The sequence below is a fragment of the Pseudophryne corroboree genome, chromosome 3, assembly GCF_028390025.1.
Source record: "Pseudophryne corroboree isolate aPseCor3 chromosome 3, aPseCor3.hap2, whole genome shotgun sequence".
In the NCBI taxonomy this organism is placed as follows: Eukaryota; Metazoa; Chordata; class Amphibia; order Anura; family Myobatrachidae; genus Pseudophryne; species Pseudophryne corroboree.
Genome location: NC_086446.1, coordinates 342,961,440 through 342,977,185, shown reverse-complemented (window position 1 = coordinate 342,977,185; position 15,746 = coordinate 342,961,440). Strand labels below are relative to the sequence as shown.

General features: G+C 48.3%; 1 protein-coding gene across 28 annotated transcripts in view; it reads left to right on the top strand.

The window, feature by feature from the left end:
* SRCIN1 (SRC kinase signaling inhibitor 1) overlaps positions 1–15,746 on the top strand; it is a 900,548-nt gene that overhangs the window by 722,073 nt on the left and 162,729 nt on the right. For 24 of the 28 annotated variants that reach the window (XM_063959681.1, XM_063959683.1, XM_063959685.1 and 21 more), the window contains 2 exons: positions 350–497; positions 10,068–10,383. In XM_063959681.1, the coding sequence (XP_063815751.1) occupies positions 350–497; positions 10,068–10,383 (464 nt within the window). The remainder of the gene's footprint in view (positions 1–349; positions 498–10,067; positions 10,384–15,746) is intronic. The other 4 variants (XM_063959682.1, XM_063959688.1, XM_063959660.1 and 1 more) reach the window with 1 other exon arrangement.

Genomic DNA, 15,746 nt, shown 5'->3' with positions numbered 1-15,746 from the left:
ACCTTCAGGCTGTGTGTATAAGGTGTATATGAAACATAAGTGAATTGTGTGAATGTAGACACACATTGTTTAATGCACAAAGTTATAAAAGATATTGGCTAAAATTACCTTCAGGCTGTGTGTATAGGGTGTATATGAAACACAAATGCATTCTGTGCTTAGATTTAGGTCCCATCGCCATGATATCTCATTATGGTATGCAATTATTCCAAAATATGGAAAAATCCGATATCCAAAATACCTCTGGTCCAAAGCATTTTGGATAAGGGATACTCAACCTGTAGTTACTAAACTTGTCTTTATTTTATTAATTGTCTGTTTCTTTATGGTATTATAATCCTATCTGCAGCTCAGTTCCCCAGTTTGCAAAGTAAAATGCGCATAGTTCTGCGTGTGGAGGTGGAGGCTGTGAAGTTCCTGAAGGAGGAACCACATCGCCTGGACGGGCTGTTGAAGAGATGCAAGATGGTTACAGACACATTGGCTCAGATTCGCAAGTAAGTCGCTATGGAAAGCATATGAAATGTCTATATTTTATATTTTTACGTTCAGCAGATAAAGGTAACATAAAACAGGATAGCTTGACTTACATAAACTGTGGGTACCGCCAACCAGGAGTTTCATCTGATAGAGAGATGCAACAAGAGCAGGCAGGAGGAGGGAGAGGTATAAGAGGAATATAAATGTAGAAATTGATGAAATATCAGCTTGTTAGAATATAGACATTTTGTCCAGGTGGCCCTGTGGTGACTTACCTGCTCCTGGAGGCTTCAGCTGCATCTTCTGTTACTAGTAAAATGATGAGCCTTTCAAGACTGACAGAGCTGTATTTGCTGAAAATGATCTGCAGATCACTGAAAAAATAGTTATTATTTATTTATTACCAGTTATTTATATAGCGCACACATATTCCGCAGCGCTTTACAGAGAATATTTAGCCATTCACATCAGTCCATGCCCCAGTGGAGCTTACAATCTATATTCCCTACCACATGTACACCCACACATATTCACACTAGGGTTAATTTTGTCTGGAGCCAATTAACCTACCAGTGTATTTTTGGATTGTGGGAGGAAACCGGAGTACTCGGAGGAAAACCATGCAAGTACAGGGAGAATATACAAACCCCACACAGTTAGGACCATGGTGGGAATCACACCCATGACCTCAGTGCTGTGAGGTAGTAATGCTAACCATTTTTACAACCGTGTATTGCACAGTTGTACACTATTGGTACAGTCATTTTAGCACCAAGGATGAGAAAAGGACTAATGTTATGTAAGTATGTATGTATGTATGTATGGGCGCAGATTGGTGGACAGAGGTACTGTATATTTAAATTGGTGGAAAATTGTTTGATTTTTGTGATTGCTGATGTATGTGCCCCTTTACAAGCGACATAGGGGGTCATTCCGAGTTGTTCGCTCGCAAGCTGCTTTTAGCAGCTTTGCACACGCTAAGCCGCCGCCTACTGGGAGTGAATCTTAGCTTATCAAAATTGCGACCGAAAGATTAGCAGAATTGCGAATAGACACTTCTTAGCAGTTTCTGAGTAGCTCCAGACTTACTCGGCATCTGCGATCAGTTCAGTCAGTTTCGTTCCTGGTTTGACGTCACAAACACACCCAGCGTTCGCCCAGACACTCCTCCGTTTCTCCAGCCACTCCCGCGTTTTTCCCAGAAACGGTAGCGTTTTTTCACACACACCCATAAAACGGCCAGTTTCCGCCCAGAAACACCCACTTCCTGTCAATCACATTACGATCACCAGAACGAAGAAAAAACCTCGTAATGCCGTGAGTAAAATACCTAACTGCATAGCAAATTTACTTGGCGCAGTCGCACTGCGGACATTGCGCATGCGCATTAGCGACTAATCGCTCCGTTGCGGAAAAAAAATAACGAGCGAACAACTCGGAATGACCCCCATAGTTGATAATACAGCCTAAACTGAGACCTCTCTGAGGATGTAGCCTATTGATTCACTAGAAGCTAATCGCCTCTAAAAATCTAGCCTATCATTTCACTAGAAATCCATCACATCTTACATAGCGTCTAATCATTTCACTTGAAATTCACCACCCCTGAGGATTTCACTAAATGCAATTAACCTCTTAGAATGTAACCTGTCATTTCCCAAGAAATAATTTTCTTTTAAGATGCAGCCTATTGTATCACAAGAACCAATAACCTCTTAGAATACAGCCTAACTTTTTAATACAAATCAGGCACTTATGCAGTCTATGATTTCACTGGCACCACTCACCTCTTAGAATGCAGCCAATCTTTTCACTATAAACTGGTAACCTCTTAAAATGCAGCCTATCATTTCATTAGTAACTAGTAATCTCTTAGAATGCAGCCTAAAGGCCAGTACTCACTGGATGATTTGGGAGAGATGTGTGCTGAGAGAACCGCCGCTCAGCACACATCTCTCCCGCCGCTCAGCACAGCGCGATGTGTGCTGAGTGTGTGGGGGGAGACGGGGGGTGGGCGCTCATTTCACCCGGCGGGTGAAATGAGCGACCTGCTAGATTGGCCTGCACGGCAGGCCAATCTAGCACCAGCGATAGCGATGCGCGGGGCTGCGCATCACTATCGCTGTAGGGGGTACACACGGAGCGATCAGGCTTAAAATCTAAGCAATCTAGTCAGATTTCTAGTTCATTAGTTTCTATTAATCTCTTAGAATGCAGCCTATCATTTCAATAAAAAACAAGTAACCTCTTAAAATGCAACCTATCTTTTAAATCCCTAGCAGCCTCTATGAATACAGCCTATAATGTCACTGGAAAAAAATAACTTTTTAAGATTTCACCTATACTTGTGTTTATAGCACTATGTAAAAGAAAAGTGATATGAGTGTGATCCAACAGTGTGTCACTCTGACCTGATGGTTCAAAGGTAAAAGCAACTTGTCCCCCAAAATAAGGATGCAGGACCATTGTATGCATTCTAATTGCATTTTGTTGTTCTATTGTAGCAGATGTTTGTGATATATCGGTAAGGTAACCAATTACCATACCTGCTCTGTAGTTGTGAAAAGTGTCGAAGTGAAGGCAAAACAGAGCTACAGTGAGGTTACAACACTATAGCTGACTCAGAGGTTACATACTAGGGCCCTCTTTCCGAGTTGGTCGTTCGCTGCCGTTTTTCGCAGCGCAGTGATCAGGTTACTACTGCGCATGCGTATGCACCGTAATGCGCACGTGCGTCGTACGGGTACAAACAGCATTGTTGCTGTGCAAGGCTTCTAGCGACGAATCCATTCGCACAACCGATCGCAAGGAGATTGACGGGAAGAGGGCATTTATGGGTGTCAACTGACCGTTTTCTGGGAGTGGTCGGGAAAATGCAGGCGTGTCCAAGCGTTTGCAGGACATGCGTCTGACGCGAATTCCGGGACTGGGCAGGCTGAAGTGATCGCAAGGGCTGAGTAAGTTCAGACCTACTTAGAAACTGCAAAAAACTTTTTCGTCCCACTTGGCCGCACAAGCGTTCGCACACTTGCAGAGCGAAAATACACTATGGGGGTAATTCCAAGTTGATCGCAGCAGGATTTTTGTTAGCAATTGGGCAAAACGATGTGCACTTCAGGGGAGGCAGATATAACATGTGCAGAGAGAGTTAGATTTGGGTGTGGTGTGTTCAGTCTGCAATCTAATTTGCAGTGTAAAAATAAAGCAGCCAGTATTTACCCTGCACAGAAATAAAATAACCCACCCAAATCTAACTCTCTCTGCACATGTTATATCTGCCTCCCCTGCAGTGCACATGGTTTTGCCCAATTGCTATCAAAAATCCTGCTGCGATCAACTTGGAATTACCCCCTATAGGCGGCGACTATCTGATTGCTGCTCTGCAAAAAGTAGCTAGCGAGCGATCAACGCGGAGTGAGGGCCTATATCTGACAATTGACAATAGAAGCAAGACAATAAGCCATGGATACATAGAAACATGTTTCTATGTATCCATGGCTTATTGTCTTGCTTCTATTGTGCTGTTGTGTTCCCTGATCTTTTTCTACAACCATATTCCTATTTCTTATAATCAGAGTCTTTATATAATTCTCCTATTTCCATTTTCTCTAACGTCCTAGTGGATGCTGGGGACTCCGTAAGGACCATGGGAATAGACGGACTCCGCAGGAGACTGGGCACTCCAAGAAAGATTTAGTACTACTGGTGTGCACTGGCTCCTCCCTCTATGCCCCTCCTCCAGACCTCAGCTAGAATCTGTGCCCGGACAGAGCTGGGTGCATTTTAGTGAGCTCTCCTGAGCTTGCTAATAAGAAAGTATTTTAGTTTTTTATTTTCAGGGAGCTTCTGCTGGCAACAGACTCTCTGCTACGTGGGACTGAGGGGAGAGAAGCAAACCTACTAACTGCGGCTAGGTTGCGCTTCTTAGGCTACTGGACACCATTGGCTCCAGAGGGATCGAACACAGGAACCTAACCTTGATCGTACGTTTCCGGAGCCGCGCCGCCGTCCTCCTCGCAGAGCCAGAAGACAGAAGCCGGCGGGTTGAAGCAAGGAGACGTCAAAATCGGCGGCAGAAGACTCCTGTCTTCATATGAGGTAGCGCACAGCACTGCAGCTGTGCGCCATTGCGCCCACACTAACCCACACACTCCGGTCACTGTAGGGTGCAGGGAGCAGGGGGGGGCGCCCTGGGCAGCAATTGAGTACCTCCTGGCAATAAAGCAGCATATATACAGCTGGGCACTGTAATATGCGTGAGCCCCCGCCATTAATTTTACACAAAATCGCGGGACAGAAGGCCGCCGCTGAGGGGGCGGGGCCTTCTTCCTCAGCACTTACCAGCGCCATTTTCTCTCCACCGCTCCGCTGAGAGGAAGCTCCCCAGGCTCTCCCCTGCAGACTCACGGTAGAAAGAGGGTAAAAAGAGAGGGGGGGCACATAAATTTAGCGCATTAATCATATATACAGCAGCTACTGGGTAAACACTAAGTTACTGTGTGATTCCTGGGTCATATAGCGCTGGGGTGTGTGCTGGCATAATCTCTCTCTGTCTCTCCAAAAGGCCTTGTGGGGGTCCTGTCCTCATATAGAGCATCCCCTGTGTGTGTAGTGTGTCGGTACGCGTGTGTCGACATGTTTGACGAGGAGGGCTATGTGGAGGCAGAGCAGGTGCAGATGAATGACGTGTCTCCGCCGACGGCGCCGACACCTGATTGGATGGATATGTGGGAGGTGTTAAATGATAATGTAAACTCCTTGCATAAAAGGTTGGATAAAGCTGATGCCTTGGGACAGTCGGGGTCTCAGCCCATGCCTGATCCTACAGCGCAGAGGCCGTCAGGGTCTCAGAAGCGCCCACTATCCAAAATTGTTGACACGGATTCTGACTCCAGTGTCGATGACGATGATGCAAAATTGCAGCCTAAAATGGCTAAAGCCATCCGCTACATGATTATAGCAATGAAGGATGTATTGCACATATCAGAGGTAAACCCTGTCCCTGACAAGAGGGTTTATATGTATGGGGAGAAAAAGCAAGAGGTGACTTTTCCCCCTTCACATGAGTTAAATGAGTTATGTGAAAAAGCGTGGGATTCCCCCGATAGATTTCCAAAAGGTTACTTATGGCGTACCCTTTCCCGCCAACGGACAGGTTACGCTGGGAATCCTCTCCTAGGGTAGATAAAGCTCTGACACGCTTATCTAAGAAGGTGGCCCTGCCGTCACAGGATACGGCCTCCCTAAAGGATCCTGCCAGTAGGAAGCAGGAAAGTATCCTGAAGTCTGTTTATACACATTCAGGTACTCTACTGAGGCCAGCAATTGCGTCGGCCTGGATGTGTAGTGCTGTAGCAGCATGGACAGATAATCTGTCTGAGGAACTGGATACCTTAGACAAGGATACCATTTTACTGACCCTGGGGCATATAAAAGACGCTGTCCTATATATGAGGGATGCCCAGAGGGACATTTGCCTACTGGGCTCTAGAATAAATGCAATGTCAATTTCTGCCAGAAGGGTCATGTGGACTCTGCAATGGACAGGTGATGCCGACTCCAAAAAGCACATGGAGGTTTTCCCTTACAAGGGTGAGGAATTGTTTGGGGATGGTCTCTCGGACCTAGTTTCCACAGCTACGGCTGGGAAGTCAAATTTTTTGCCATATATTCCCTCACAGCCTAAGAAAGCACCGTATTACCAAATGCAGTCCTTTCGATCACAAAGAAGCAAGAAGGTCAGAGGTGCATCCTTTCTTGCCAGAGGCAGGGGTAGAGGAAAGAAGCTGCACCATACAGCTAGTTCCCAGGAACAGAAGTCCTCCCCGGCTTCCACTAAATCCACCGCATGACGCTGGGGCTCCACAGGTGGAGCCAGGAGCGGTGGGGGCGAGTCTCCGAAATTTCAGCCACCAGTGGGTTTGCTCACAGGTGGATCCCTGGGCTATACAGATTGTGTCTCAGGGATACAAGCTGGAATTCGAAGTGATGCCCCCTCACCGTTACCTCAAATCGGCCCTGCCAGCTTCCCCCATGGAAAGGGAAGTAGTGTTAGCGGCAATTCACAAGTTATATCTCCAGCAGGTGGTGGTAAAGGTTCCCCTCCTTCAACAGGGAAGGAGATACTATTCCACAATGTTTGTGGTACCGAAACCGGACGGTTCGGTCAGACCCATATTGAATTTAAAGTCCCTGAACATTTATCTGAAAAGATTCAAGTTCAAAATGGAATCGCTCAGAGCGGTCATTGCAAGCCTGGAAGAGGGGGATTTTATGGTGTCTCTGGCATTCAAGGATGCTTACTTGCATGTCCCCATTTATCCACCTCATCAGGAGTACCTCAGATTTGTGGTACAGGACTGTCATTACCAATTCCAGACGTTGCCGTTTGGGCTCTCCACGGCACCGAGAATATTTACCAAGGTAATGGCGGAAATGATGGTGATCCTGAGAAAGCAAGAAGTCACAGTTATCCCATACTTGGACGATCTCCTCATAAAGGCGAGGTCCAGAGAGCAGTTGCGGATCAGCGTAGCACACTCTCGGGAAGTGTTGCAGCAGCATGGCTGGATTCTGAATATCCCAAAGTCGCAGCTGATTACTACGACGCGTCTGCCCTTTCTGGGCATGATTCTGGACACAGACTAGAAGAAGGTGTTTCTCCCGGCGGAGAAGGCTCAGGAGCTCGTTACTCTAGTCAGAGACCTCTTAAAACCGAAACAGGTGTCGGTGCATCACTGCACGAGAGTCCTGGGAAAGATGGTGGCATCGTATGAAGCCATTCCCTTCGGCAGGTTCCATGCGAGGATCTTTCAGTGGGATCTGTTGGACAAGTGGTCCGGATCGCATCTTCAGATGCATCGGCTGATCACCCTGTCCCCGAGGGCCAGGGTGTCTCTTCTGTGGTGGCTGCAGATTGCTCACCTACTCGAGGGCCGCAGGTTCGGCATACAGGACTGGGTCCTGGTGACCACGGATGCGAGCCTCCGAGGATGGGGGGCAGTCACTCAGGGAAGAAACTTCCAAGAATTGTGGTCAAGTCAGGAGGCTTGTCTGCACATAAATATCCTGGAACTAAGGGCCATATACAACGCCCTGAGTCAAGCGGAGCCTCTGCTTCGCAACCAACCGGTGCTGATTCAGTCAGACAACATCACCGCAGTGGCTCATGTAAACTGCCAGGGCGGCACAAGAAGCAGAGTGGCGATGGCGGAAGCCACCAGGATTCTTCGTTGGGCGGAGAATCACGTGCAAGCACTGTCAGCAGTGTTCATTCCGGGAGTGGACAACTGGGAAGCAGACTTCCTCAGCAGGCACGACCTCCACCCGGGAGAGTGGGGACTTCATCACGAAGTCTTCACTCAGATTACAAATCGATGGGAACTGCCACAGGTGGACATGATGGCATCCCGTCTCAACAAAAAGCTACAAAGGTATTGCGCCAGGTCAAGAGACCCTCAGGCGATAGCTGTGGACGCACTAGTAACACCGTGGGTGTTCCAGTCGGTCTATGTGTTTCCTCCTCTTCCTCTCATACCCAAGGTGCTGAGAATCGTAAGAAAAAGAGGAGTGAGAACAATACTCATTGTTCCGGATTGGCCAAGAAGGACTTGGTACCCGGAACTGCAAGAAATGCTCACAGAGGACCCATGGCCTCTGCCTCTCAGACAGGACCTGTTGCAACAGGGGCCCTGTCTGTTCCAAGACTTACCGCGGCTGCGTTTGACGGCATGGCGGTTGAACGCAGGATCCTAGCGGAAAAAGGCATTCCGGATGAAGTTATTCCTACGCTGATAAAGGCTAGGCAGGACGTGACAGCAAAACACTATCACCGTATATGGCAAAAATATGTTGCCTGGTGTGAGGCCAGGAAGGCCCCTACAGAGGAATTCCAGCTGGGCCGGTTCCTGCACTTCCTACAGTCTGGAGTGACTATGGGCTTGAAGTTGGGGTCCATAAAGGTCCAGATTTCGGCCCTATCCATTTTCTTTCAAAAGGAACTGGCTTCTCTTCCTGAAGTTCAGACGTTTGTTAAGGGAGTGCTGCATATTCAGCCCCCTTTTGTGCCACCAGTGGCACCTTGGAATCTCAACGTGGTGTTGGGTTTCCTGAAATCCCACTGGTTTGAGCCACTTAAGAACGTGGAGCTAAAGTATCTCACGTGGAAGGTGGTCATGCTGTTGGCCTTAGCTTCGGCTAGGCGTGTGTCAGAATTGGCGGCTTTGTCATGTAAAAGCCTCTATCTGGTTTTCCATATGGACAGGGCAGAATTACGGACTCGTCCGCAATTTCTGCCGAAGGTGGTGTCATCTTTTCATTTGAACCAACCTATTGTGGTGCCTGCGGCTACTCGTGACTTGGAGGATTCCAAGTTGCTTGATGTAGTCAGGGCTTTGAAGATCTATGTAGCCAGGACGGCTGGAGTCAGGAAGACTGACTCGCTGTTTATTTTGTATGCATCCAACAAGCTGGGTGCTCCTGCTTCAAAGCAAACCATTGCTCGCTGGATCTGTAACACGATTCAGCAGGCTCATTCTGCGGCTGGATTGCCGCATCCAAAATCAGTGAAAGCCCATTCCACAAGGAAAGTGGGCTCTTCTTGGGCGGCTGCCTGAGGGGTCTCGGCATTACAGCTTTGCTGAGCAGCTACTTGGTCGGGTTCAAACACATTTGCTAAGTTCTACAAGTTTGATACTCTGGCTGAGGAGGACCTTGTGTTTGCCCATTCGGTGCTGCAGCGTCATCCGCACTCTCCCGCCCGTTTGGGAGCTTTGGTATAATCTAGTGATGAGCGGATTCGGTTTTACTCGGTTTTACTCGGTTCTCAAAACGGCATCTTATTGGCTCACGGATGTCACGTGTTTTGGATAGCCAATAAGATGCCGTTTTGAGAACCGAGTAAAACCGAGTAAAACCGAACCTCGCTCATCACTAGTATAATCCCCATGGTCCTTACGGAGTCCCCAGCATCCACTAGGACGTTAGAGAAAATAAGATTTTACTCACCGGTAAATCTATTTCTCGTAGTCCGTAGTGGATGCTGGGCGCCCGTCCCAAGTGCGGACTTCTTCTGCAATACTTGTATATAGTTATTGCTTAAATAAGGGTTATGTTATGTTGGCATCCATTGTTTGATGCTCCGTTGTTCATACTGTTAACTGGGTAAAGTTATCACAAGTTATACGGTGTGATTGGTGTGGCTGGTATGAGTCTTACCCTGGATTCAAAATTTCCTTTCCTTGTACTGTCAGCTCTTCCGGGCACAGTTTCCCTAACTGAGGTCTGGAGGAGGGGCATAGAGGGAGGAGCCAGTGCACACCAGTAGTACTAAATCTTTCTTGGAGTGCCCAGTCTCCTGCGGAGCCCGTCTATTCCCATGGTCCTTACGGAGTCCCCAGCAACCACTACGGACTACGAGAAATAGATTTACCGGTGAGTAAAATCTTATTATTACAGTACCTTGGTCTTTCCAAACCTTTTCCAGCCTTTAAATCCTTTCCTTCTGCAAAATCTTTCACCTTCTATATTTTGCTCTTCAGTTATAATTATAATGTCCTTTTAATCCTGTTTTTTTCTATGGTTATAAGTCATACTCTTCCATTCTTCAGACAAGTAGAAGAAGGGGTGTGGAACACACCAGAGAATCTTCACAATCTTCACTCCAAGCAAATAGCTGACGGAGATTTCTCCAAGAGCACAGGGTTTGAGCTGCCCTCAAGTCCTCCAACAAACTTCTCTCAACTGAATGAGTCTAAGACACACAGTTGGGAGTCTGTGTGTCACGGTGATGCTGCATCTCACACTAATAATCCTACCCGAGGGGAGATGGTTACTGTGAAGACTCAGACAGTCCCAGAGACACAGAACAAGAGGGTGGGAGCAGAGAAATCTGTGTCTGTGGAGGTGAGAACCGGGACTAGCATGCAGACGGCTATGGTGAAATTAGAGAAAAGATTATCCAGCATCTTTTGGTATTGCATTACTACTATTTACAAATGTATTGGTGTTATTGCTAACCCAGTGCAGAATGCCAGCCACTCTTGGTGGGTACACACTAGAATGGTATCTGCCGGATTTGTCATTTTCTGGCCAATTCGGAGCCACAAATCGGGCATATCGTTAAGTGTATATGCCCACTTTGCACGCTCCCACGTTCACAGGTAACATCTTATGGTCGGCCCTGCTGCAGGGTCAACCACAAGATTTCGCTAACAATGCAGCGGCATGGTATGTTAGATCACGCCATTGTCCCCTGCATCATGCAAGTGTGTATGCACTTGCAGGGTCCTTCTGCCCGTCAGGTTTGATGGGCTGATGTGTAGCTGGCCTTACAGTTACAGCATGCACTGTCAGGGTGATGGTTACAATATCCTTGGTGTATTGGATAAGCTGCAGTCACTGTGTGTCAGGGTCACCAAATTACTAGACTTTTCACTTAACAGGAAATGTTCCCCAAATAGGAATAAATAAAATCCATTTATCTGCTGCGGGCTCCACAGGGAATGACATTGGGGGATGTAGAGTAGGATCTTGATCCGAGGCACCAGCAGGCTCAAAGTTTTGACTGTTCCCAGAATGCATAGTGCCGCCTCCTTTATAACCCCGCCTCCGTGCACAGGAGCTCAGTTTTGTAGTTGGTGCCATGCAGTAAGCAGGCATACAACAGGGGGGCAGCTCCAGCAGCCCTGAGAAGAAGCTTTTAATGAAAAATGAATACCTCAAGGGCTGCAGCAGAGACACTGTCTGTGTTAGATGTCAGTCAGACATCTCCTGCTGCAGCTCCATCACTTCCCCAAGCGGCGCTGCATACTCCCGCGCCCTGGTTGCCGGGTACATGCAGCGGAGGCTCCGTTTTTTTCCAGTTAGTCACACACACTGCCGCTGTTCTCCTGGATCGCGTGGCCACACTCAGGGAGGAGGTAAGTGGGTCCCCTTGGCGGGACCCGCTGTAAATCGTGATCCCGCACGGCCGGTGGGAGGTGGGCAGCACGCACTGGCGTGGACACTGTGACAGTACAGGGACCCCACTAGACCACCAGGGAAAGGGCACAGGTTGGTTTTCTCTCATAAACCGTTTATATAAGCCCACAGTACCCGGTGGTGAAGTCCAGCAGGGCGATAAGGCTTTGACCTGTAGCCCTTCCCCCAGCCCCAGGGCGCCATTTAGAGGTAATGTTCCCGCCCTGGAGCTGCTTATTTCTCTTTCCCTCACTCCCTGTCAGCGTTTGGGCGCCATTAGGACAAGCTGAGCTGATCCTGGGACTGTTTGGGCAAATCCTACTCTGTAAAGCCGCCTGCATGTCAGCGCTGTGCATTTTACAGGACACTTAAGTATTCTACATGTCTGCTGACAGTGTTAGGGTGTGTACACACGGTGAGATATTTTCTTTTGATTTTGACTATATAGTCAAAATCGCAAGAAAAGTTAGTGCAGATCGCAAGGTGAAAGTCACCTTGCGATCCTGATTCGATCCTGATGCGCGGTCCCGCCAGGTCTGCATCGCAAGAAAAGATAGACTGTGCAGGCAAGTCAATCCTTGCTAGATCGGTGTACTATCTAGTTCATCTCACATGTCAATGACATCTCACATAAGCCAAAATCTCACATAAGCCAAAATCGTAAGCACACATAGTCCATATCTCAAGAAAAGTTAGTCAAAATCTGTGCTATCTGGGCTCCGGGGAGTTCAAGGGAAATCGCAAGTGATAATCGGGCATAGCAAGGATCTCACCGTGTGTACACACCCTTAGTTAAGAAAGAGTGCATTTAGTCAGTGTTATATAGTACAAGTACCCTGTGATATACATCCAGTATTTACTGTGCATTGTTATATCGATTGAGTGTATAGCTATACTAAGTATTACTCTGTATTGCTAGTCCAGTGCAGTTTTATTGCATGTCATAATTTCTGCATTGTACAATGTGACTGTGTGTATGCATATAGCTGATGTGTGACCTCCATTTCGTGTATCTCACTCAGATTGCTATCCCTATATTCTATAACCTGAGGGGGCTAAGTGCGTCAGGTTTGTCAGTTAATATCGGTGTTTCACAAGATATACTCATTGTGTATTTTTCTCTCTGATTTTTAGTCACCATATACCTTTTGAGTCCCGTTTGTGATGTTATACTGCACAGGGGGTTCTTGTCAGGTACTGTGCTGCTGATATTGTACTGTGTTGCCTTGCATTTAGCTTTTGATTATCTCAGCTACAAGGGGTGACGGTGCTGGGGCTGATCCCACATTGCGTGGTGGTGACGCTGCAGACACATTTGAGGAAAACATTGCAGCTGAGGGTTCAGGTTCGGGGAGTTCCTTACCCTCTAGTGGGACCGTAGCAACGGGGGTTCATGATGACCCACCTTGGGCTACTTTCTCCACGTTATTGAATACGCTAGTAACTAGACTTGTGCCCCCTATGGGATCTCCTGTGCCGGTACAACCGCTTATGGTCCCTGCGGTTAACCCGCCATGGGCAGATCAGCTGTCCGCTCAGTTACAGCAATTGAACCAATCACTGACTACACAGAAGTCTAACCCTCGCCCGCCTAAGACCAAGGGGTCCTCTAAGCGGGCCATTACTTCCTCACAATCCACCAATGTCCCAGATACTTCGTCTGATGAGGATGGTGTGTATACTGACCCCACAGATTCTGACCCTGATGCTTCTGATGGGGAGTCTGTTTCACAGGTGGATGTCCCTGACTTGCTGGAGGCTATCAGGTTAATTCTCCAAATTACTGATGAACCGGAGCCTGATGCTGCCCCAAAGAAACCACCCAGGTTTAAACATCAGAAAGTGGTTAAACAGGTTTTACCTCACTCTGACCATCTAGTTGACATACGTCAGGAATCCTGGGAAAATCCAGGAAAGAAATTCATGCCTCACAAGAAGATGCTGGCTCGCTACCCCCTCGCGGCGGAGCTAAGTAAAAATTGGGAGACACCCCCACCAGTGGATTCGCAGGTGGCGCGGCTGGTTGTATCCTCGGCTCTGCCTGTAACCACCGTCACTTCGCTGAAAGAACCGACGGAGAAGAGTGTGGAGGGTTGTTTAAAGGCGATTTACACCCTAACTGGTGCAGCGCATAGGCCCACTATTGCAGCGACATGGGCTGCAGAGGCTGTTGAAGCGTGGGCTCAGGAGCTGAAGGTGGAGCTGCCTTCCAACGCTTCCTGATCATGCCAGACAATGTCTGTCATATATTGTCACAGCTTCTCATTACATTAAGGAGGCGGCTCCTGATGCCAGTCTGAGAGGTTGGGGCGCGGTGTAGGAGCAACACTCCCTTCAGGGTTGGTGGACCAAGGAGGAGTCTCTCCTACCGATAAACATTCTGGAATTGCGGGCGGTGTTCAACTCACTGAACTTGGCCCAGCATTTAATACAGAACAGACCTGTTCAAGTACAGTCGGACAACGCCACCACGGTGGCTCAATCATCAAGGCGGCACTCGAAGCTGCATGGCAATGAGGGAAGTATCATGGATTCTTCAGTGGGCGGAACGCCATCTGCCAGCCATATTGGCAGTATTCATTCTGGGGGTCCTAAACTGGGAAGCGGACTTTCTCAGTCGTCAGGACGTACACGCCGTAGAGTGGAGCCTCCATCCAGAAGTGTTTCAACTCCTCGTGGACAGGTGGGGCCTTCCAGATGTGGACCTGATGGCGTCTCGACACAATCTCACAAGGTTCCGGTCTTCGGAGCAAGGACAAGGGATCCTCAAGCAGCGTTCGTGGACGCACTGACAATTCCATGGAACTTTCAGCTGCCATACGTGTTCCCTCCCGTGTCACTCCTGCCCAGTGTAATAAGGAAGTTCAAGCAATAAGGAGGAATCCTGCTTCTGATCGCTCCCACGTGGCGCAGACTGCATTGGTTCTCAGACCTTCAGGGTCTCTCGATAGAGCGTCCCCTTCTACTTCCACAGCGCCCAGATCTCCTCGTTCAGGGCCCCTGTGAATATCCGGATTTAGCCCGGTTGGCTTTGACGGCGTGGCTCTTGAAGCTTCCGTCTTGAAGGCCAAAGGATTTTCTGAGGCAGTCATTCAGACCATGTTGAAGGCCCGGAAACCAGCTTCTGCTCGGATTTACCATAGGGTCTGGAATTCTTACTTTTGCTTGGTGCGCATCTAACGATTATGACGCTTACAAGTTTAGTACGGCCAAACTTTTGGCCTTTCTACAACAGGGCCTGGACTTGGGCCTTCGTCTGGCCTCCATTAAGGTTCATATTTCTGCCTTGTCGGTTTGGTTCCAGAGAAAGATTGCGACTTTACCTGATGTGCATACGTTCACTCAAGGTGTGTTGCGGATTCAACCTACTTATGTCCCGCCTGTGGCTCCTTGGGACCTGTCGGTGGTTCTGGAGGCGTTGCAAGGGTCTCCATTTGAGCCTCTTGAATCTGCAGACCTTAAGTGGCTTTCTCTTAAGGTATTGTTTCTGCTGGCTATTGCCTCTGCTAGACGGGTGTCTGATTTGGGTGCCTTGTCTTGTAGGTCACCTTATCTGATTTTTCACCGTGATCGGGCGGTTCTTAGAACACGTCCCGGGTATTTACCGAAGGTGGTGACTTCTTTCCACCTTAATCAGGAGATCGTGGTTCCGGCATTTGCCTCTCCTGACTTGTCTTCCAAAGAGAGGTTTTTGGATGTGGTACGGGCTCTCCGTATCTACGTGAAGAGAACTGCCTCCATCAGGAAGTCGGATTCTCTCTTTGTTCTGTTTTGGTTTTCACAAATGTGGCTGGCCTGCTCACAAGCAGACCCCGGCCAGATGGATTAGAATGGTGATTGCACATGCTTATGTACACGCTGGCCTTCCAGCTCCTGCTAACATAAAGGCCCATTCTACTCGGTCGGTTGGACCTTCTTGGGTGGCCCGCCATGGTGCGACCCTTGAACAATTGTGCAAGGCGGCTACATGGTCCTCAGTGAACACGTTCATAAGGTTTTATGCCTTCAATACTTCCGCCTCCCAGGATGCTTCCTTTGGACGCCGGGTTCATGTGCCCGCTACAGTGCGTCCCCTCCCATAAGGAACTGCTTTAGGACATCCCCAATGTCATTCCCTGTGGAGTACAGTGTACACCGCAGCAGAAAACGAGATTTATGGTAAGAACTTACCATTGTTAAATCTCTTTCTGCAAGGTACACTGGGCTCCACAGGACGCCCACCCTGACGCACTTAGCTTCTTTGGGTTGGTATGGCATTAGCCGCTGACACTTTCTCCTGTCGTGAGAATGTGGTGTATGTGGCTACT